The sequence below is a fragment of the Larimichthys crocea genome, chromosome XI (genome assembly GCF_000972845.2).
Source record: "Larimichthys crocea isolate SSNF chromosome XI, L_crocea_2.0, whole genome shotgun sequence".
Classification (NCBI taxonomy): Eukaryota; Metazoa; Chordata; class Actinopteri; family Sciaenidae; genus Larimichthys; species Larimichthys crocea.
In genome coordinates, this window is record NC_040021.1 from 23,502,411 (window position 1) to 23,525,581 (window position 23,171).

Genomic DNA, 23,171 nt, shown 5'->3' on the forward strand with positions numbered 1-23,171 from the left:
GACTGTTCATGTGTGGATTTGTTTCACATCTATATTTAATAAATATTTTGTGTGCAATGAGAAATATTTATGTGGAGAGAGTCATTTCTATTTGTGAATCTTTATGTGTGCATTTATTAATATTGACAGACTAATCTCCATGTCACCTTCCTCAGTGTTGGTGGTGGTTACCATACATCTGCCAACACTGCTGAACAGGATAGTAAAGTTTAATATTTGTCATAAAGACACAATTTCCTCAGAAATCATTTAAATGTCTCTGTAAGGTCCTGTGATTACCACGCTGCAGTCACAGAGAGCAGTCAGTCCACACAAGCCACAAACTGTAGAAACGACATGTGGTTCAAGCTTTGCTCAGCAACTTCCGTTGTCTTTTTCTGTCTTTTTCTTTGCATGTTCTGTAATGTGTTGTGTGTATTTGCAGTATCCTGTATGCAGCATGCTGTTGTCAGGTTGAGGAATATGTTCTTTTAATTTGCTTGTGTTTTGTCTATTTGCATGTATTTTCTTAAGATGCAGTGCCTTGAGCTCTAAGGGCCAGAAAGTCAACTTCTTCTCCAGCGGCTGTATTCTCAGCTGTGTGTCTTGAGGGGTTTAATTTATCAGTCATGGTTCATGTCCTATGGTTGTCCTTATTAACAATGGCAATGGATTAATGGTATGAGTTTAGGTTATCTTTATGACATGATCAATAATCCACAGCCACATATATATGATAATAATAATAATATTAATAATAACAATGATAATAACATTTATATAATAATAATAATAATAAACAGACAGAAAAACTACATAATTGGCACTATCGTCATGTTTCCATGGTATTCCACCACTCTGTATACATGTAGCCTAGCTAGCTTACTTTAGCTTCAGAGCAGCTAAATGATGGATTTAAATGATGCAGGGTGGTGTCTGTGTCTAGAGTCAGTGTATGATGTAAGTCAGATTGATTCCTTTTATAAGTTAAACTGTAGACAAACAAATTCAGTTAGCTGGTAGCCTAAGCCAAGTTAGCATTACCTAAAATAAATTTGTGATATTTTTTTGTAGCCTTGATATTCTCAAGATATTTGTGCTTTGAAATCCAAAAATCATCTCAATATAGTTTCTCTCTCCCTGGAGCTATAGTAAGAACAGGACATTTGTGTTGCATTGTTGGCCAAACGTGTGCAAAGCTGTCACAGCAAAAAATAAAAAAAATAAAAAAAATAAATAAATAAAATAAAGAAAAACCTGAAAGATACAAAGAGGTTATTGAAACTATTAAAGGAGAGGATCCAGAAAGGTGCATACTGGACGTTGGTGATAAAATATTGGAGGAGCAGGTGCTAGGATGAGACAGAACTGGACACGATAGAGTTAAACAGAATTCACAAACACATATTCAGAAAATGTCCAGATTGCATAGATACCATGGGGGAGACTGGTTTTATCAAGAGACATTGCTTCTTAAATGCAGAGATATTTATCCATTGTAGGTTGTTACAATGCACCAACCTCATAATAAATCCTGTTTAACTTTTCTTATACAGCCTGTGTGTGTCTTTACACCAAACTGCATCATTTTACACCAGCTCCCAAATGCTTGTTACTAAAGTTATGTTCATATATTACATTATTCTGATTTTTTGGTTTCAGGTGAGGACGGGTCCCGGCTGCTCAGCAGTAAGTTTGCTTTTTTGGACTTTGTTGACTCAGCACAAACACACGGTAACTGAGGCTGGAGGATGAAACATGAAACACACAACACACCTCTCCCTTTAGGCTGGATCTGTGATGCTGACTGTGGTGCCTTCTTTGTTCTCCAGCTCTTTCAAAGCTGTGGAGGAGAAGGCTGATGGATCTGGTGTGCTACTTGTGATTTCCTGTATAGACCAATATTAATTTCTTGTACATCAACTGCAAAAATACTCTCAACATTATAGTGTTCATTATTATTGTTAGTATATTTTATGGAAATTTAAACCAAAAGCTGATGTTCTAGGAAATCTTTCCAGGAATAACTGCAGGCGAACACTTACAGCGAGTAACCTCTATGGCCGTAAAATGAAGCCAACAGAGGAAGTGCCAAAACTGCAGTTCCTCAAATGTTCAAATGTCCAACTTCACAGCAGAAATAAACATGTTTACAGCCTGGTACAGTCCCATTCATGACAACTTAAAGTTATGCAGAATTAGGAGAACAGGCACTTTGAGTGACAGCGAGTGCTGTCACAGGTGGCTGGTTTCAGGCTTCATTTGGCCCACCTCACCAACGCTCCATGTCTTTGCCTTTGGATCCTGTGGCAACAGCTTACAGTAAGAGAGAAGAAGATGCATTGAGGACTTTGTGTTTATTTTGTGTGGTACAGTTACAGCCCGGCTCTTGACATGAGATTCATGAAGAAAACTGGATAAATCATCCAAAACAAACAAATAACTGAATGTGAGAGATCTATAGTCAGCAGTGTAGAGAGGGAATGAGTGAATCTGTACCGTACCGGTGTTGAGGAACAAAAGATGTGTATGCTGAGGAGGTCCGCCCAGCTCTGGCTGCTGCTCAGGAAGCGTTACATTTCCTGGAGCTAGGCCTTAACATCTCATCGAGTCAGGTTGTCCCGTTTTCCCTTCAAACTTTGTCTCTGTGTATGTAAACCTCTTCATCACAGATGGTGTTCACTCCTGAACAACCAACCTCAAACCATCAGGAGTATGGTCAGCCCATAACATATGGGTCATCTGTAGAGGTCAGCATAATCCAACCCTTAAATTGAATTTTCTGAGCCCAACATATGTCAACAACTCCCCTTTCTGATGACTTGTCCTGTACATGTGACATCCACTGCACGTCTGTCCGTCCTGGGAGAGGGATCCCTCCTCTGTGGCTCTTCCTGAGGTTTCTTCCACCTTTTTTCCCTGTTAAAGGGTTTTTGTGGGCAAGTTTTTCCTCACTGGAACCGAGGGTCTAAGGACAGAGGGTGTCACTCCCTGTACAGATTGTAAAGCCCTCAGAGGCAAATGTACTTTGTGACTTTGGGCTATACAAATAAAATCTGATTTGATAAAGACATCTGTAATGAAGACGGTTACATCTGCAGAGACTGTGTTTGAAGGGAACGTAGGACAAGGCTTAATAAGTCCTGACACATCAGAGACAACAGTCAGTGTCAGATTACTGTCAGAGTTTGAATGATTTCAGATGGAATGACTGTGTGCTCAAATCAAATATCAGCAGATTCTTTTATTTCAGCATTGGGACTGGAATCTACCTTCACTCTGGCCTAAAGGCAACATAACACCTCCAGAACATCTTAAAGTTGTCAACAAGAAAGCAAGTCCAGGGAGCACAGCAGGACTTTTAAAGTGTGTCAGACATGAAGGAGCAAACAAACAGTCACGCTAAATCTGAGTAATCTCACAAATCCACAATAAATCGGATTATTGTTGTTTGCTCAAAAAACGAGAAGCTATCCAAAACTCTCTCCGTATGACGCAATAGCCGCGCGACGGACGTGTAGCTGAGAGCGCAGACCTGCGGTGATCCGGCTCAGCGCGTCCCCCTCCGTGTGCACTCCCGAGTCCGACCGATCCGGATTCTGCTGTCGGTCGGAATCCTGTTTGTGTTTAAGCGTTAGTGTTTTCCTGTGAACCGGAAGACGTCAGGAAGCAGCGTTGGCGGGGAGGTGACACCTGGCCGCTCCTCACCTGATCACTTCATTCAATGAGCTTTCACAGCGGCTAGCTTTGTTTTGGTTCGGCAGCCGGACGGGATCAAACCCAGCCAGCGTTCACACGGAAAGAGCGGGACTGACATTCGCATAAATCTGCAGGTTCACGGTAAGTTAACGGTGAGTTAACGGTGCGCGCGGAGCACGGTGAGCCGGGCGTTCGTGTTGTAGTCGCTGCTAACATGCTATCGGCTAGGCTAGCTAACGGCCAACGAGCTAACACGTTAGCACGCACAAACAGCGGCTTACTGAATGACTCCGCTCGTTTCACGGTGTTTCTAACGGCGGTGCAGCGTCCCCGAGCGCCGTTAATGACGTCAGAAAGCGGATTTTCAATCCGAGTTGAGTTATTTTGGATGAAACGGTGACGGAGATGCTGCTAGCGCTCACAAGCTAGCGCCGCTAAAGGAGCGTTTCTTGCACCGGAAAGAATTGTTCTCATCATAAGTGTGTGTGTGTGTGTGTGTCCTGCACAGGCCGCATCACACCGTTCACTCTCATCACTGCACACACACCTGCTTCGTTAACAATGCGTTAGCCTCGTTTGCAGTCAGTGTAGCTAGCAGGCTACATCCACTGTGTGACCGGGTGCACATGGTGACGGCGCCCCGGTGTGAGCCTGTGTGGATGGAGACCGGACGGTAAGACTTCACTTCCCATCAGACAGCCCTGTCTGTGAATGAGCGTGTAGCAGTGTTGAGTTTAAGGTCATAGGTCACTGTTAGTGCCTGCTCTGTGACGTCATTATGGAATCAGAACACAGACTTCTGGTGTGTGTAGTACCAACTGAACTATTGACACACGTCCCCCTCATCTTAGTGTGTGTTCTGTCTTTAGAGTCATACACACTGAGCTGCTCTGCTCGTCCCTGACACGCACACATTTTACGTGACATAATAGATCTGAAGATGAAGATCAAATATTAGAGCTTACATTGAACCCAGCTTTATGTAACATCACCTGACCTAGGGCCGTGTTGATGTTTAATGGTATATAGGCACATGGTCATAAAAGAGAAATATGGCTCAACTAAAAATAAAAAAAAATAAAAAAAGTCAAGCAGCTCGCTGGGATGAGGTCCTGGCTGAGCTCGCTGTGTCAGCAAACGGGTACCGTGTGACACCTCAGGCAGATTCCCAAACGTAACAAAACTCCCCGTACTCTGACTCTGGTTACATCCCCACTGTAAACTGTTCAGTTTTCTTTCTACAGTGCCAAATCAGAACAGAAGTTACCTCATGACGGGTCCTCAGGCTCGACCACAGCAGCCACGATCCATGAGAACCTGCCAGAGGAGAAAGCAGAAAAACTCGTTTTTAACGTGCATTAATGAGACATGGGTGTGTACAGATGGAGAGAGAAAGGGGAAGAGAAGAGCTCAGTGCATCATGAGAAGTCCTCCAGCAGTCTAGTCCTATAACAGCATAACTAAGGGATGACCTGAGCCAGCCCTAACTATAAGCTCTATCAAAAAGGAAAGTCTTGGGCTGTCGATTAGCTCAGCTCAGTTGGTAGAGTATCCGCCCATGTATGACGGCGGCCCAGGGTTTGAATCCAACCTGTGGCCCTTTGCTGCATGTCGTTCCCCATCGCTCTCTCCCTACATTCCTGTCACTCTTCAGCTGTCTCTTTAAAAAATGTTCTTAAAAAGCTTGGAAAAAGGCCAAAAAATATCTTTAAAAAAAAGAAGAGCAAAGTCTTAAGTCTACTCTTAAAAGTGTCGCCCGTGTCTGCCTCCAGAACCAGGAGCAGGTTCCACAGAAGAGGAGCTTGCGCCCTGCATTTTGGGGCTTCTGTGTTCTAGTGGGGTAACGGGGTGCTATGAGCTCTTGAAGACATGATGGTGCCTGACAATGAAGAGCTTTTTAAAATGCATGTGTGTTTGCTGTTTCCAGGTGACGAGCTGGCGCAGGTCGTGGGTTGTCCGTGGATAATGCGAGACAGTGGCGGTAGCCTGGCCCAGAACCGCTGGCAGGGAGACCTAGGTCTGACTGCTGTGGGGCAGGATGACACAGGAGGAGGTGGGCATTCTACTTGACAATCAGCATGTTTAAATCTAAAGTCCATATCGTGCAATGAACTTCTCATTGACTGGTTAGAGACCAAGAGAAAATACTGAGCATGTTTTCATCATTAGCAAATATGCCAAAATAAAGTTCATTGTTTAAAGTGATGCTCACACTGCGGGAGGGTTGCAAAATTCTGGGAATTTTCAAAGTTGGAAACTTTCCATGGGAATTTATGGAATAAACAGGGAATTTACAAAATTGAAGGTTGGTCCTGAACAGTGAATTTAAATATAGTTGTGGGAAATATCATCTGAAACCAGATTTCATGCAGGTCCACTTGAATATCTGCTGTTCCTCAGTCACATGCACATAGCACACTGCTTACTGTGGGGCTATTGAGGCCACGCCCCCTACCTGCACAGGTGATTTCTGTACCTGGACCACGCTTTAGAGCCCAGAGCACACAGAGACTATTGAAGACACACATTTGAGCTTGTGGACTACATGATATTGTTCAATAAAATAATTCAAACTTGATAAAGTTCTACTTACAAATAAATCTGTTGAAATGTTTTTTAATTGTTTTATTTTGCATGTCTGCTTATGACAAAACTAAATGTTTAGATTTATGTTTGGATATGATACACTTTGTTTAGATTACCCCCGGTTTACAGTTAATTCCCATAACATTTAGTGCAGTGACATTTGCATATTATCTTTGAAGCCTGTGCTCTGTAATGTCATCATAACTAAACATAGTATGTGTGTTCAGTTATATGAACGTAGGTAGTCTTTAGTCAAATGAACCCAGTTAATTAGTACTCATTTGTGCTTAGGTGGGATTCCTGGAGACCACCTGATCCCAGTGTCAGGACACAGTGTACCCAGCCCCATGCACCTCAGGCTGGGGCAGAAGGAGAAGGTGTGGACAGGAGAATATGTAGAGGAAGAGGAGGAGGAGGAGGAGGATGGGATGGGTAGGATTGAGGCAATAGGCGACGAAGAAGAAGAAAACAATCTGGACGGTGAGGACGAGGGTGAGTTTGAGGGAAAGGGTTGGGATAACAATGAGGAGGAAGAAGAAGACGAAGAAGAAGAGGAGGAAGAAGAAGAGGAGGAGGAGGAGGAGTTGGATGGGGAAGGAGATCAGGACGAGGTGGAGTGGGACATCCCACGCTTGCCCTCCCAGTTCACCCAGTTCCCTCATTCACAACAGCACCAACATTATGGACCACAACAGAAGGCAGAAGAAGGCGGTGACGTCTCTGTAGAGGATACGGTCTCCCAGGCCGAAGCAGGGGACTTGTTCAAGTCCCACCTCAGCAGGTACCGGGCTCTGAGGAGGCTCAGGCGCTGGCAGCGTTTGCGATCCCCTGGAGGCCTTGGATTTCGGCTCACCCAGCACTGGAAGAGCTGGCGCCAGCGGGCCCAGTGGGTATGCTCCCAAGGGCACCGGTGGAACCGGAGAGGGCAAAGGTACAGTCTGTACGGCAAGCAGAGGAGGATAAAAAGATATCAGCATTCATCGTACACCGATGGAGAGGATGACAGCAACGATGAGAGGCTCACAGAGTCAGAGAGAGGTACTGACGTACACGACACGTACACGATACGTACGCATACACGATACATACACTACACATACACTGCACGTACACTACACGTACACTACACGTACACGTATATGAGGGGCATTTTATGGCAGCACACTATACTAAAACGCCCTAACCGCTTTGCCTACACCTGCATAAAGACTGAAAAATATATATAAATATCGCAAGTACACCAAATAATGAAGGGTAAAGGGTGATAAGTGTCATGACACGTCCGAATGCAGCGGACGCCTGTGCGCATGCTCATCTCAATGTACAAATAATTATTTACTTTATGATGACGAATTTTGAGTTTAACAACTGCTTCGCTTCACAATTCAAGCAGTCATTGTATTACCAAGAGAGTAAAGAAGGTGGAGAAAAGTAAAACGGGTGAGCTTCCCAGAAGTCCAAGAAGCCTACGTCACTAGCATCTGTCCATTGAAAGTGAATGGAATTTACACGTGTTTATAGTATAGTGTGCTTGCATAAAATGCTCCTTATACACGTACATGACATGTACACAATGCGACATGTACACGACACATACACTACACGTATGCGACATGTACACTACACTTACACTACACATACGTGACATGTACGCGACATGTACATGTACACGTACACTACACGTACACGACATGTACACTACACGTACACGACACGTACACTACACGTACACGACATGTACACTACACGTACGCGACATGTACACTACACTACACGTATGCGACATGTACACTACACGTACACGACATGTACACGACATGTACACTACACTACACGTACGCGACGTACACTACACGTATGCGACATGTACACTACACGTACACGACATGTACACTACACTACACGTATGCGACATGTACACGACATGTACACTACACTACACGTACACGACATGTACACTACACTACACTACACGTATGCGACATGTACACGACATGTACACTACACTACACGTACGCGACGTACACTACATGTATGCGACATGTACACTACACGTACGCGACACGTACACTACACTACACGTACGCGTCACGTACACTACACGTACGCGTCACGTACACTACACGTACGCGTCACGTACACTACACGTACGCGTCACGTACGCGTCACGTACACTACACGTACGCGTCATGTACACTACACGTACGCGACATGTACACTACACTACACGTACGCGACATGTACACTACACTACACGTACGCGACACGTACACTACACGTACACTACACGACACAAGCACAACACTTACACAGCACATACACCACATGACATGTACAGTACACGACACGTATGCAACACATACACTACACAACGCATACATTACACAACATGTACACGACACGTACACTACACGTACACGATGCATACACTACAAATATACTACACAACACGACTGTGTGACACAGGTTATTGGTGTAGCATCACCACAGGCCTGTACTACATTTATTTCAGTATCTGGCTTCACTGTGCCGAACAACAGTAGTCACGCTAAGCGGCCACATGACAGTGGTTGTCAACCTGGGTTTTGAGCGTAAACTGAAACTTAATATGAGACAGATACGAAGAAGATAAACACATAACCCAGGCTAAAATAAATAGAAAAACATAATTCAATCTTATAGTAAGTACATGGAATTGTCTCTGCAAACAATATTAGAGTATGCTCTAGACCTGCTCTAGATCTAGACTTTGCAGAAGTTTTTGTTCCAAATGTTTCAAAATAACAGCCTTGTTAAGAAATGAAGGGTTTCTGCTGGAGGGCTTTTAATTTGAAACAAATGCAGTGTTGAGGTTATAATAACCGTGGTATGCAATAACTTCAACGGGACCAAAACAAAGCTTCTTACTTCTGCTACATTTCTGACTATACGAGATTAGCTACAATGCTAACGTAGCATGAGTGACATGATGGTTATGTTGAAGGGACAAAAATTTGCTGTTTATTAACCCAGAAATCCAGAAATCTATTCACAAACTAGTTAGACACTGCTGAACTTCCACATTATTCAATACTGATCTGTATCACATTATATCATTTAATAAAGCTGCATTTTGAAAAGTATCATAATGACTGAAGACGGCAGAGGGTTCATGAGTCATGAGAACCTTTTAAAGAGAGTTTCTAACATAAATATAGAATAACATAACTGTTATTCTATTTATTATTTCACATTTAACTGTGCAGACGTGGCTTGGTTTAGGATGAATAATACATTATATTTTTATATAATATATAAAAAATATATAAAATAAATAAATTGTAAAATGACAAATAAATGTATCTTGTATATATCTTGTATATGTATATGTATGTAAAACTAGTCTGCACAGTCTTCATGTTCTGTCTTCAGCCCAGACAGTTTGGTCTGTCTTGGACCTGAGTTGATGATGTTGATGATGGTTCAGCCTATTGATGGTGTTTTTTGGGCTGATTCAGACCAAATCATGAGATTTAGTGTAGACAATGTTTACCCCTATTCAAATGAATAAGGAAATGTGTAGCAACCAGCGTGATGCTGTGGTGGCCAGTCTGACGATCAGACCGGAGACACAGCCTGAAATGTCACTGAAATTGAGGAGTGGAGTCCGTGGACTAAACTATGGTACAGTTGTCCCTCACTATAACGCGGTTTACCTTTCGCAGTCTCGCTGTTTCGCAGATTTTTTAGTGTAATTTTGCATGCTTTTTTTACAGCGTACTGTACAGTATGAACGTGCATTGTGTTCGGCGTCCTGATTAGCTAAGAGAGTACTGTACAAAATGCGCTCGGCTAGCCAGATTTACATAAATGTTCAATCGCTAGCAGTGTGACTTTGAAGTGCTGTATGTTTGCAATTTTTTGCACCATCAGAGAAACTGTGAAATACGCGTGAGTTACTGGTAATAATTTCTTATGTAGATTGATCATCAAAATTAAATTTGTTTAAAAATGTTTGGGCTTGAAAACAGGTTTTGATCTTTGGTTTCATTTACTAATACAGTATTGTACTTATTTTTGTTAAATCAAAATAAATAGCGAAAGTTTGAACTTTGAGAGTGTTTAAATAAGAGAGAAATGTGAGAAAATGTTAATGCCTGTCTGAGAAAAGTGTATAAAAGTGTGTGGTTAGGGGTTTTACGGCCTTAAGACATGTATAATAATTGTAAAAAATAAAGCTGATTACTTTGCGGATTTTGTCTATTGCGGCTTATTTTTAGAACGTATCCCCCGTGATAAACGAGGGACCACTGTACTCTACCTGCTGTGTTCTTGTGGGTTTATTTCATGTACCAAGTTCCAGACTGTCACCGGGAGTTATGGAAACTAGGACTTTTATTTTCATTACTTTGTGTCAGGCAGATATACCGTAAATATTCCATTTGGTTTAGGTGAGGGGTGCAGGAGGCAGGACATGATGCATATTGTAATTAGTGCTAGTCAAAAAAGTGCAGCCTAGCTGCATATGTCAAATCTATCAGCTGAGAAAGAGATAGGAAATGGCTGCTCAAAGGCAAAGACGTGATGTTTAAACACATTCAGAGATGTTTTTAATTGGTATTTTTTCAAGCATCTGAAATCCAGCTTTTACAGACTGCGTACACTTGCACTCTCCTGTCAACAGTCTCAATTAACAGACGTCGTCGTGTCCATCACGTCTGGCTCAATCACATTTCAGTTTTCGGTCTAAAATTGTGCCCTGATGCCGGTTCCTTTATGTTTGATAAAAACCTCTGCACTATACTGAGTGGAGACAGCTGCTGGTCCTTTCAACTATGTCCTGTATAACACTTGAACACTCAATCATTTCATATTTCTCATCAGCGTGACGCAGTCGTTTAAGTTAAAGTCAGACCACTGCACAACATTTACTTCATGGAATGAAGTGAAAACATTGACTCAGTCTGTGCGTGTTTCTGTATTTCCTTTTCTCTGGCAGACAATCAGATAAATGGCTGCTCTCTAGACAAGCAAGAGGACAGAGGGCGACGGGAAGTGGAGGTCAAACCAGCAGAGCTGGCCCTCACTGAGGAACATATGAGCTGTGTGACAGGTAAGAATTGGAGGCTGTGTTTGTGTCTAACAGACCATTGCTCATGACTTAGAAATATGGACATGGACACAGTGTGCATGGACACAGTATGCTTGTCCAGCTTGTTGTGAAGACGATTGTTTCATTTGAATGTCTCATATCTTCGTCTGTCTCAAGGTATTCTTGAAGAGTCTCTACAGCAGTACGGCAGTTTGATCCCCATCCATGTGGATGACATCGTGGAGAAGCTTCAGGACATCTTCAGTGAGAGCTTCTCACAGCCACACAGGTCAGTGTTCTCATGCTCTCATTGATTCATCTGTTATTTTCCTGAAATGACATGAATGAGAGAAAAGCAGTTTGAAACCATCAAGCCTTGTTCTCTTTGGAAAACAATGCAATGTTGTTTAACCATTACATAAACGTTTCTTTTTGAAATTACATTCAGCTTGTTTCCACAGTTCCAGCAGCTTCCAGTATGAAGGTGTAGGTGTTGATGTCAGAGTTTGATTCAACAAAATGCACCATTTCTCCCAGAAAAGTGTTGCAATTACAAATGTTTTGGTATACACGTTTATTTCCTTGAAGTGCATTGGAACAACACAAAAAGCAGAAGAAAAAAGTCAAATTTTACATCATTTTACACAAAACTCCAAAAATGGACTGGACAAAATCATTAGCACCATATTAAAACTGTGGGTAAATAATTTCATTTCAAGCATGTGATGTTTGTTTAAACTCACTTGTGGTAACTAACAGGTGCTGGCAATATAGAAATACAACCTGAAGCCAGTTAGAGTATACAAGTTGACTCAACCTTTGTGTTGTGTGCCTGTGTGTCCCACACCAAGCACAGAGAAGCAATGAACGAAGGATAGTTTGAATGGTGGATACACAACATCAGTCAACTTCCACATACATTCAGGCTGTCGTGCAGACTCAGGGTACAACGGTGTCAGCTCCAACCATACGTCGTCCTCTGAATGACACAGAGACATAGAAAAGCCTAACTGCAGTTTGCAAAAATGTACCTGAGTAAGCCTCAGTCCTTCTGGGAGAACGTTTTGTAGACAGATGAGACTAAGGTAGAGCTTTTTAGCAAAGCATGTCATTCTACTGTTCACAGAAAACGGAAGGAGGCCTACAAAGAAAAGAACACAGTGCCTACAGTCAAACATGGTGGAGGCTCAAAGATGTTTTGGGGTTGTTTTGCTGTCTCTGGCACTGGGTGCATTGACTGTGTGCAAGGAATCATGAAATCTGGAGACTATCAAAAGATTTTGGCCTGTAATGTAGGGCCTAGTGTCAGAAAGCTGGGTCTGTGACAGAGTTCATGGGTGTTCCAGCAGGACAGTGACCCTCAACATACCTCAAAAAGCTCCCAGAAATGTTGGAGTCAAAGCAATGGAGAATTCTGAAGTGGCCAGCAATGAGTCCAGATCTAAATCCCATAGAACACCTATGGAGAGATCTGAAAATTGCTGTTGCGAGAAGGCACCCTTCAAATCTGAGAGACCTGGAGCAGTTTGCAAAAGAAGAGTGATCCAAAATTCCAGTTGAGAAGTGTAGGAAGCTTGTTGATGGTTATAGGAAGTGATTGGTTTCAGTTATTTTCTCCAAAGGGTGAGCAACCAAATATTAGGTTGAGGGTGCCAACAATTTTGTCTGACCCAATTTTTGAGTGACTTTTTTATGTTGTTTCAATGCACTTAAAGGAAATAAACATGTGTATACCAAAACATTTGTAATTGCAACACTTTTCTGGGAGAAATGGTGCATTTTCTGGGAAACTTCCAGTGGTGCCAATACTTTCGTCCATGACAGTATATACAGTGTGATTTTTACAGAGAAATGTTTGCCATGCTCTGCTTGTTCTGATTTTAGTTAACATGATGTGGAAATGTAATTTTGACAAAGTTGCCATGAACCAGACTGCGAGCATATGAGCGAACACCTTGTCAATGGCACTGTCAGGTTGGAGGTTCATAGAATTCTACATTCAGAGTTTCCCACAGATTTACTTGTGGTGGTGGATGATCACTGTGTTGTGTTTGTTTGTAAAACATGAAATGAAACATCTAAATCGAGAAATAATATTGTGCTTTACTATTTTTTCTCAGTATTTGGAAATCAGCTGTGGCATAAACTTTCCGTTGGGTGGTGGTCTAATAAATGTGTTAAGCACTGTGTTTCATATTTTCTGACATTCATTAGTGGATCTGCAGAGATGGAAATGACACTGTGTGTGTAAATGAATGTGTGTGGATTTAATGTGTCCATTTGTCTGCTTTGTTGTTGATCAGGAAAGCAGTGGTGCAGCACCTAATACAATCCTTCCAGCGCTCGTCAGGATCCGCCCTGGCTAAAACATTCAGGGTCAACTACAAACGCCACGTCCTGACCATGGACGACCTCGGCACTCTGTACGGACAGAACTGGCTCAACGACCAGGTACAGTAAGACAGAGCTTCTTTTTTTTCCTACACAACCTCATTAATATATTCACAAACAGTTTTTACATACATGGACATACCCATATACACAGAGAGGCATTTAACAGCGACTGTGCTTTTGGGCTTCGTCTGGTTGTCCAATTGGAGATTTGGCACCACCTACTGCTAATTTCATGAAACAACTTCAACACTAAGACCAGTTTACAGTTTTAATATTCACTATAACACGGCTCATGATGAGGAGAGATGCAAGTAAAAGTAACGTGAACACAATTAAGATGTATCAGTATGATATATAAATACGAATGGAATGCTCTTAATGGAGAAAATGAAGTTGTTGTGAGACAGGCTGCAGCCTAAAGTAGCTGCTCTACACTGTTATTATTCTAACACACTGGGCGCAGCAAATGTTCCTCTCCTCGTCAATAAAACGATCGTACTTCTTTGTGAATGTTTTTTTGAACTAAGAAATACACTAAATGTCAAAGTTTCAACATGTGTGTTTACATATGGCATCTTCCTTTTTCTTGTTTTCTTCAGGTTATGAACATGTATGGTGACCTGGTCATGGACTCTGTGCCAGAAAAGGTAAGGAGCCCAGTGGAGGTCCAGATTAAAGCTACAAGGGGAACACTGTGAACATGAAGTTTGATACGATAGCTTAAAGTAGATTTTATTTCTAAGAGTTTCCGTAAAATTGGTCTCATCGTCACAATGTGAAACTAGATGTCATGTTGTAACAAGGGATCACTTCTTAATGTTTGAGTGAAAGTTGTCTGCTGGTTAAGGATGATCTTGACATTTAGCATGTGCACCGTTGTGTCTGAGCATGATAGAAACAGAACGGGGGCCCACTCATAGAACGACACTCAGCACAGCTGGAGTTACAAACAAAACCCCAGGAAAGCTTCAGTTTCAAATGTTTTCAAGAACTCCAGATTATAAATTCTAACTAATCTAGTCTGAAACCTGGCAAGCGCATACAAAGTATAATGTTTTAGTTCTTACACTACACATTGTAGATTCAGAGTAGACAGCATTTGTTTTAAAATCAAGCAGGATTGCAGAATGTCTTCAGTGAATAACTCTGTTCAGCTGCTGTAGTAATCCATATTCTAGCGAGAAAAGACAAATGTTACTTTAACACATGAAGGTCAGCCAGTCCAGAACATTTCAGCAACCATAAAAACCATCAAACACTCTCAAACTGGATCTCAGGTGGACCACACACCCCAAGAAACTAGCCCGCATGCCACATCAGTGTTCCACTGTTTGATTTCAGAATGCTCTCCATGACACGTGGACAGGTTTATCACATATCCCACAAGTCCACGATGACCTATTTTGTCACATGTCACACTTGTGGTGGCAATCATGTCCTGTCATGTACCCACATGTTGACTTGTCTTTGTTCTCTTTTGCAGGTTCACTTTTTCAACAGCTTCTTTTATGATAAACTAAGGACAAAAGGCTATGAAGGAGTCAAGCGGTGGACGAAAAATGTAAGTCTGTGTCAGAACCTTTCCGCTCTGAATCGTTTTCAGAATATTCAACTTCAGCTTTTTCTTTAAATGTGTGTGTGTGGTCATCTGATCACTTTAAATCAGTGTGGGGCTGCAGAAGCAGATGATTGTCTGTTATCTCGATTCAGTTCAGTTTAATTGTCACACAAGTGAAGTAAAAGTGGAATGGAGCTTTTAACTGAGCTGTCTTAATCCCCCACCAGTCAGACTAACCAGGGACATGGGAAACTCGTCCATCTGCTTCAGCCCAGATTGCGGTTAAGACCCGTAAACGCTACATTTATAGGGCTGAGGTGTAGCTATGTTTGGGGTTCACTGATATTGTGACTGTATTCACCTGAACTCTGCTTGGCTCTCGACAAGCACTAATTTGAACGTTTGTCCTGAAGAAGCTGTGCTGCTCCTCCATTTGTTTTACTTTGTGCGGCACACACATAACATCTGACATCTGTACCACATGGTTTCATACGATAAACGCTCAGTGGAGCAGTACTCACTCTGTTCTTTGAAGGGGAGGAGGCAGCCTGGAAATGATTCATCAAGCATACCTGTGTGCTGCATTTTCTTTACATCCTCTCTCTTCGCTGTACTCTCCTCCTGTCAGGTCGACATCTTTCAGAAGGATCTGCTATTGATCCCCATCCATCTGGAGGTCCACTGGTCGCTGGTCTGTGTTGACATTCCTCGTAGAGCCATCACTTACTTTGACTCCCAGCGGACCCTCAACAGACGCTGCCCAAAGGTAGGACTGGACAGCCACACCAAGCTTAAACTAGTAAACTATCTGAAACAAATCTTAAAACCATCAGAGACCCTCAGTGAACAGACTGTGTCAACAGGTGAGCCGCAGGTAAACTTTGTACCCGGGCAGCAGGCTGAAGGGCCAGAGAAGGTGGAGTCGCTTCTGACAGCAAATCATTAACTTACTATAAAGGCAAGGCAAGGCAAGTTTATTTGTATAGCACAATTCGTACACAAGGCAATTCATAGTGCTTTACAGAGGCAAGGAAAAACATTTGACATTAAGACAAGCAATAGCAATAGAAATAAAAAAAGAAAAAGAGAAGAAAATTTAATTAAAAACATCAGAATGTCATTTAAAATCATTAAAATAGCAAATTTGAAAACAATTTAAAACAATAAACGAATCACTGGATTATGATTAAAAATTCTTTAAAAGTTCTTTAAAAGAGCTCAGCCATAAGCACGTGAAAATAGAAAAGTTTTTAACCTGGATTTAAAAGTGCTAAGAGTTGGGGCTGATTTCAGTCCTGCTGGTAGTTTGTTCCAGTTGTGAGCAGCATAACTGCTAAATGCTGCTTCACCGTGTCTGGTTTGAACTCTGTGCTCCACTATCTGACCTGAGTCAGTAGATCTCAGAGCCCTACTGGGTCTATATTCTACTAACATTTCGTTTATGTATTGTGGGCCTAAACCATTCAGTGATTTGTAAACTAGTAGCAGAACTTTAAAATCTATTCTGTGGCTAACTGGGAGCCAGTGTAAAGACTTAAGAACTGGGGTGATGTGTTCTGATCTCTTTGTTCTGGTCAAAACTCGAGCTGCTGCGTTCTGAATGAGCTGCAGCTGTTTGATACTTTTTTGGGGGAGTCCAGTCAAAAGACCATTACAGTAGTCAAGTCTACTGGAGATGAAAGCATGGATCAGCTTCTCCTGATCTGTTTGGGACATAAAGCCCTTAACTCTGGATATGTTCTTAAGTTGGTAGAAGGCTGTTTTGGTGACTGATTTTATGTGACTGTTGAAGGTCAGATCTGAGTCTATCAACACGCCAAGGTTTCGGACTTGGTCTTTAGTTTCTAGAGACAGTAACTCAAGGTGTTTACTGACAGCAACCCTCTTCTCTTTATTGCCAAAAACAATTACCTCAGTTTTTTCTTGATTTAACTGAAGAAAATTTTGGTTCATCCAATTTTTGACTTGCTCTAGACAGTTACACAATGACTCTATAGGACTGCAGTCATCTGGGGACAGCGCAAGATATATCTGTGTGTCATCTGCATAACTATGATAGTTGACATTAGAATTCTGCAGAATTTGACCCAAAGGCAGCATATATAGGCTGAACAAAAGGGGTCCAAGAACTGACCCCTGAGGAACCCCACATGTCATAGCCACTCGATCTGATTGATTACTTCCAATGGTCACAAAATAACTCCGTTCCTCCAAGTAGGACCTGAACCATTCTAGGACTGTTCCACGGAGTCCTGCCCATGTTTCCAATCTGTTCAGCAGTATGCTGTGATCCACAGTGTCAAACGCAGCACTGAGATCCAGCAGGACCAGAACTGATACTTTGCCTGAGTCAGTGTTCAACCTTATGTCATTTAACACTCTAATAAGAGCTGTTTCTGTACTGTGGTGAGCTCGAAAACCTGATTGAAATTTGTCAAAAAGTCCACTGGAGTTCAAGTAATTACTGAGTTGATTAAAAACCACTTTCTCAACAATCTTGGCTATAAAAGGAAGATTTGAGACAGGTCTGTAGTTGGTTAACTTGAAAGTATCCAGCGTTCGCTTTTTTAAGAGTGGCTTGATGGCAGCTACTTTTAGGGGTTTAGGAAACGTGCCTGATTGAAGTGAGCAATTTATTATTTGCTGCAGATCTGTTTGGACAGATTTTACAATAGCTTTAAAAAAGTCAGATGGCATTGTGTCAAGACAGCATGTCGATGATTTAAGATGCTGAACTGTTTCTTCTATGTTTTTTTGATCAACTGTATTAAATTCTGACATCACAGTTGATTCATTCCTAGGCGGTTTTAGGGATTGCGTCACTTTATCATTTTGTAGATTTGTGTTGATATTTAACCTTAAAGATTTTATTTTTTCATCGAAAAAGTGAGCAAATTCATTGCATTTTTCTTTTGAAGAGAGTTCTGAAACTATCTCTTTTGGGGGGTTTGTAAGCTTATCAACTATAGCAAACAGAGTGCGAGTGTTGTTGATGTTTTTATTAATAATTTTAGAGAAGTGTTGCTGTCTAGCCTTGATTAACTCATGGTTGAAATTACTGAGACTTTGTTTGTAGAGGTCGTGGTGAATTTGGAGTTTAGTTTTTCTCCATTTACGCTCTGCTTTCCTGCATTCTGTTTTCAATGCCTTTACCATCATAGTGTTCCTCCATGGTGATCTGTAAACTGTATAAACTGTAATGGAGATATAACAGCAATAATATATGTAGTGGACATCATGCAGGACCACAGCAGCAGCAACGATTCATGAGAACCTGCTGGATGAGAGAGCACAGAAACTCTGGGGAAGAAGTTTAGTTAGTAACATGCATTAATGAGGCATGTATGTTTACAGATGGTGAGGGAGGGGGAGAGGGAGACAGACAGACAGAGGGACTGATGCTTGATAGCTAAAAGCTCTGGCTCCCGGTCTACTTTTGGAGAGTAAAAGAACCACAAGGAACTCAGCATGCTGGGAGCAATGGATAGCCCAGCTTTTTTTTCTTTTTCTCCAGACCGTAAAGAATATAAAATATCAAGATACTGAACCCTAAATTGCTCCAGAAGGCCTCATCATCTGTGTGTGAATGTGCATGAAAACTGATGAGCAGTTTGCACCTTGCATGGCAGCCAATGCCATCAGTGTGTGAATGGGGTGAATGAGATATGTACTGTAAAAGCTCTTTGAGTGGTCAGAAGACTAGAAAGGAGATATATAAGTACAGTCCATTTACATTTTAAATAATGTATCTTTGTCTTTTTTCAGCACATTTTTAAGTATCTGCAAGCAGAGGCCATCAAAAAAGGCCGACAAGACTTCTTGACGGGATGGAAAGGCTTTTTCAAAATGGTGAGATGTTTTTTCAGGTTACTGAAACTAAAGTTCATGATGACTGCTGGGAAGGTGGATAGATACATTACTGTTTTCAACACTTGTACAGTGTGTTGCTTATTGAACGTGGATTGTATCTTGCAGAATGTGGGGCGTCAAAACAACGACAGTGACTGTGGGGCTTTTGTGCTACAGGTGAGTTTTTACCCACAGGCAGATAAATGTCAGATCTTCTTATTTTAATCATCCATTCAAATCAATAGGCCTGCACATTTCATATGTAGCCATCTGCTATCACAACCCAGGAAGCCTCATCACTCACACACACATAGACACCTCCACAAAGAATGCAATGCATCATTGCATTGACAACAACTCTGAAATCCCAAATGGCGCAGACTACGAGGAAGTGGTGAGACCGTCTTTCTGAGAAAAAGACAGATCGCTGCAAATATATTACAATATTTATTTCCTAATGGTCTACCCATCATCCACTGTGGGAGCCTACACCATGTGGTGAGTTTAGCTAACTCAACCAACCCTAATGTATACACTCGATCAGCAATAACATTCACCGTTAAAGTGAATAGCACTGAATTCCTTGTGATCATGGCTCCTGTCAGTGGGTAGGATGTATTAGTCAGCAACTGAACATTTTGTTCTCAAAGTTGATGTTAGAAGCAGGAAAATGTGTCAATATGTGAGCGACTTTCACAAGAACCAAACTATGATGACTAGACGACTGCAGCTCCTGTGGCCTGTTCCTGGTCTGCAGTGGTCAGTACCTCTCAGTCCACCAAAGGAGGGAAATCAGTGAACCGGTGTCAGGGTCATAGGTGGCCAAAGCTCACTTATGGGAGCAAAGGCTGGTCCGTATGCTCTGATCCAACAGACGAGCTACTGTAGCTCAAACTGGTGAAAACGTGAATGTGGTTCTGGTAGAAAGATGTCAGCACATAGTGCATCACAGTTTGTTGCGTATGTGGCTGCATACGCAAACCAGTCAGGGTGCCTATGCTGGTCCCTGTCCACTGAAAGCACTAACAATGTGGGCATCAGAACTGGACCACAAAGCAATGAAAGAAGGTGGCCTGGTTTGATGAGTCATGTTTTCTTTGACATCACATGGATGGCTGGGATGTGTGCAGTGCCTAGCTGGATGCACTATGGAAAGAAAGAAGGCAAGCTGGCAGAGGCAGTGTGGTGCTTTAGTCGATGTTCTGCTGGGAAACCTTGAGATGTTGACACATACCACCTACCTGCATCTTTGCAGACCATGCACACGGTATTCCCTGATGGCAGTTGCCTATTTAAGCCAGATAATGCGTCCTGCCACACAGCAAACATGGTTCAGGAACGGCCTCCAGATTCCACAGATCTCAATCCAGTCAAACATCTGTGGGGTGTACTGGACGAACAGGTCTGATTAATGTGGACACCACCTCGCAACTTGAAGATCTGCTGCTAATGTCTTGGTGCCAGATGCCACAGTAGGTTGGACTGTTTTGGCGGCAAAGGGGGACTTTCATAATGTTATGGCTGATCAGTGTGAGTAGGCTGTTCCTAAATGACTGCATGGTTCTACCACACCTACAGTTGCCAGTATACCCTTGTGAGTAGATAGAGGCTGTCTCGCAGAAACTTTGTCAGCCAGCAGAAAGTCGAGCATCTAGGATCCTGATTGCTCAGCACCATAGAACACACACCTACTGACTTGTGTTGTGTCCAATGTCAATGTACCATTATGAATGTGTTGTTCATCTGTTTCCTTCATGTTTCCCCTCCACCTTCCTGCAGTACTGCAAGTGTCTGGCACTAGGGCAGCCATTCATCTTTGGCCAACAGGATATGCCCCGGCTGAGGAGGCAAATGTACAAAGAACTCTGTCACTGCAAGCTCACCCTGTGACCCACACCCTTAACCCCAGCCTGCCATTACCACCTGCTCCCACCCCTTACCCCAACAAGATGGAGGGACAATGATATAACAAGACGAGGACAAGGGGAGCAAATGATTGACTGGAAAAGAAGAGAAACTTTTCAAAAACTTTTATTTTTCTCTGCCAACATCCAGAGAAAGTACTTCTTCTATTGTAGGTGATGTCATTGTTTCACTTTGTTTTGTCTCTCTTTGCTTCCTTCTCTCCACCCTCGATTCCCCGCTGATTTCATTTCCATGTCATGGTTATTCCTTTGTGGTTGACAGAGGCCAAGACTAGCTTCCGTTTTGGGAATGTGCTAATCTTCCATCCTATCGTAGTCCACTTGTGTTTTTTCAGTCTGAATGGAAGCATGAAGAAGATCATGAAGATAATCTAAAGAATCCAGTCCAGATGAAGGTTTGGACCACCAGTTAGTCAAACCTAACTGATCCTTTCATGTAAGATGCCTAAACACTGCAGAGAGTGCAGAGGTGTCGTGGGTGTACAGCAAAATGATTTGAACCAGTCTGTGTAAGCTTGTGGTTAAATAGTGACAGTGGATTGTCATGCCTTCCATCCATCCAGTCCATACAGTATAATGTGTTCCATTCTAAATGTCAGAATTGTGAAACTCTCATACACACTCCCCCAGCCAATGTTATGTTGATGATGCTATCTATCTAGTTGGCACGTCTGACGCTGCAGTGCGATGTGACATTTCCAATATATAATATTTGTTTCACGGTTTCCTACATGATGTATAGACGGATCTAAAGCGATGCTCAAGATTGAACTTAGAGTGCATAGTTGAGGCTGCCATGTTGACATCAGAAGACACCGTTCCAGTGTGTGAAGAGCCATTTGAGTGCATTTCAGACTTCACACACCTTTTGGAACATACCACATATTCACCTCCCCTGTGCCAGAAACTTCCTCTGCCCCCCCATCACTCTATCCAGTCATCCAAATAGAACAACATGTGGGAGACTGAGTCTGTGGATCAGTGCCCAAACAAGCCAGAGTTACATATTGGCCTAAAGAAGGGGTATCTTTGCATTACATTTATCTTTTTCTGTGTTTTATCTGTCAGTAAATGTGTTGATATGCTTATTGCTTTAAACAAATTGTGTTAAAAGGAGGACTACTAATTTGTGTTATTTTCGGAGCGAGTTCAGAAGAGGCCCGACAGTTAGTGTTTCTTTGAAAGTTCGAGAGCCATTTTGGTGATGGACCACGATGCTACACAACAGATCCAGTATGTCCACAGTGGAGTTACAGTACCACCTTCTTCTTTTTATAACGAAGACTAATTTGTTGATAGCTGTGTGTTTTTGATGGTTTTTTTTTTCTTTCTTTCTTTTTTTTCAAACAGGAGTTGCAACAGAGTTGACAGTTTTATATATCTTCTACAACGCATTATGGTTGCTAAAAATAAAAATACACTGCAAACAAGAGATCGTTGGTCATTTTATCATTGCATCAGCTGGTTATACTGACATGATCTACATGTTATTCTGACTCAAGTAACTACATTCACTCAAGCACTGTATTTAACAACACTATTGGGATACATGATTTCATGCCATTTAATACTTTTACTCCGCTAGTTACTTGACAAATTACGATTTTAACAAGCATGATGGGTTTATGAAACATGATGTATTGTTAGTGATTAAACTATCCAACATATTCAAGAGTTCAGATTAGCTCTGTGGAGCCACAACAGGCCAATGATTCATAAATGCAGCATCTATGGTTCAGTTCTGGCAAAGGGATAATGCTGCACATGGGTAACGCTCTCACATCCCATGTTTCCTCTCAAATTGAAAGTTTGGTGTGGTTGTAGATACCTCTCCACTCAGTGTGTTACCTGCAGTAGAAGGCAGTCAGTGCTCTCCCAGTTTGGAAAGGCAGAAATAAGCCCTGCTGTGGACAGGTTCAGCAGAAAAACCTCTTGTAGGCACTGTGCCATACATGCCATATTACAGCACAGATCTGACAGCAGGGTAAAGTGGTGAAAATGTGCTCACTATAGCACAGATTTTTTTTTGTGGCTAAAATCCATTTTTATGCTGACCCTGTCCATAGCAGTGCTTTGCTATGCTTCCGTGCTGGGATCCCTGTTCGCTTCT

The 23,171-nt window shown here is 42.1% G+C and overlaps 1 protein-coding gene across 2 annotated transcripts; it reads left to right on the plus strand.

The window, feature by feature from the left end:
• Positions 1–3,457: 3,457 nt before the first annotated feature.
• senp3b (SUMO specific peptidase 3b) lies at positions 3,458–22,491 on the plus strand. Of its 2 annotated transcripts, none has more exons than XM_010740764.3 (12): positions 3,458–3,830; positions 5,606–5,731; positions 6,556–7,302; positions 11,243–11,356; positions 11,513–11,624; positions 13,639–13,786; positions 14,329–14,376; positions 15,213–15,290; positions 15,916–16,053; positions 19,053–19,136; positions 19,263–19,313; positions 20,916–22,491. In XM_010740764.3, the coding sequence occupies exons 2-12, from the start codon at positions 5,644–5,646 to the stop codon at positions 21,024–21,026; spliced, it is 1,719 nt and encodes a 572-aa protein (XP_010739066.2). In that variant the 5' UTR covers positions 3,458–3,830; positions 5,606–5,643; the 3' UTR covers positions 21,027–22,491. The 2 variants fall into 2 exon arrangements, with proteins under 2 accessions (XP_010739066.2, XP_010739065.2); XM_010740763.3 differs by having other exon boundaries at positions 3,458–3,819.
• Positions 22,492–23,171: the final 680 nt, after the last annotated feature.

Coding starts and splice junctions, on each gene's coding strand:
- senp3b (XM_010740764.3), top strand. CDS start 5,644: ATGCGAGACAGTGGCGGTAGCCTGGCCCAGAACCGCTGGCAGGGAGAC. Junction 7,303..11,242: donor GCTCACAGAGTCAGAGAGAG/GTACTGACGTAC, acceptor TTTCTCTGGCAG/ACAATCAGATAAATGGCTGC. Junction 19,137..19,262: donor GGAAAGGCTTTTTCAAAATG/GTGAGATGTTTT, acceptor TGTATCTTGCAG/AATGTGGGGCGTCAAAACAA.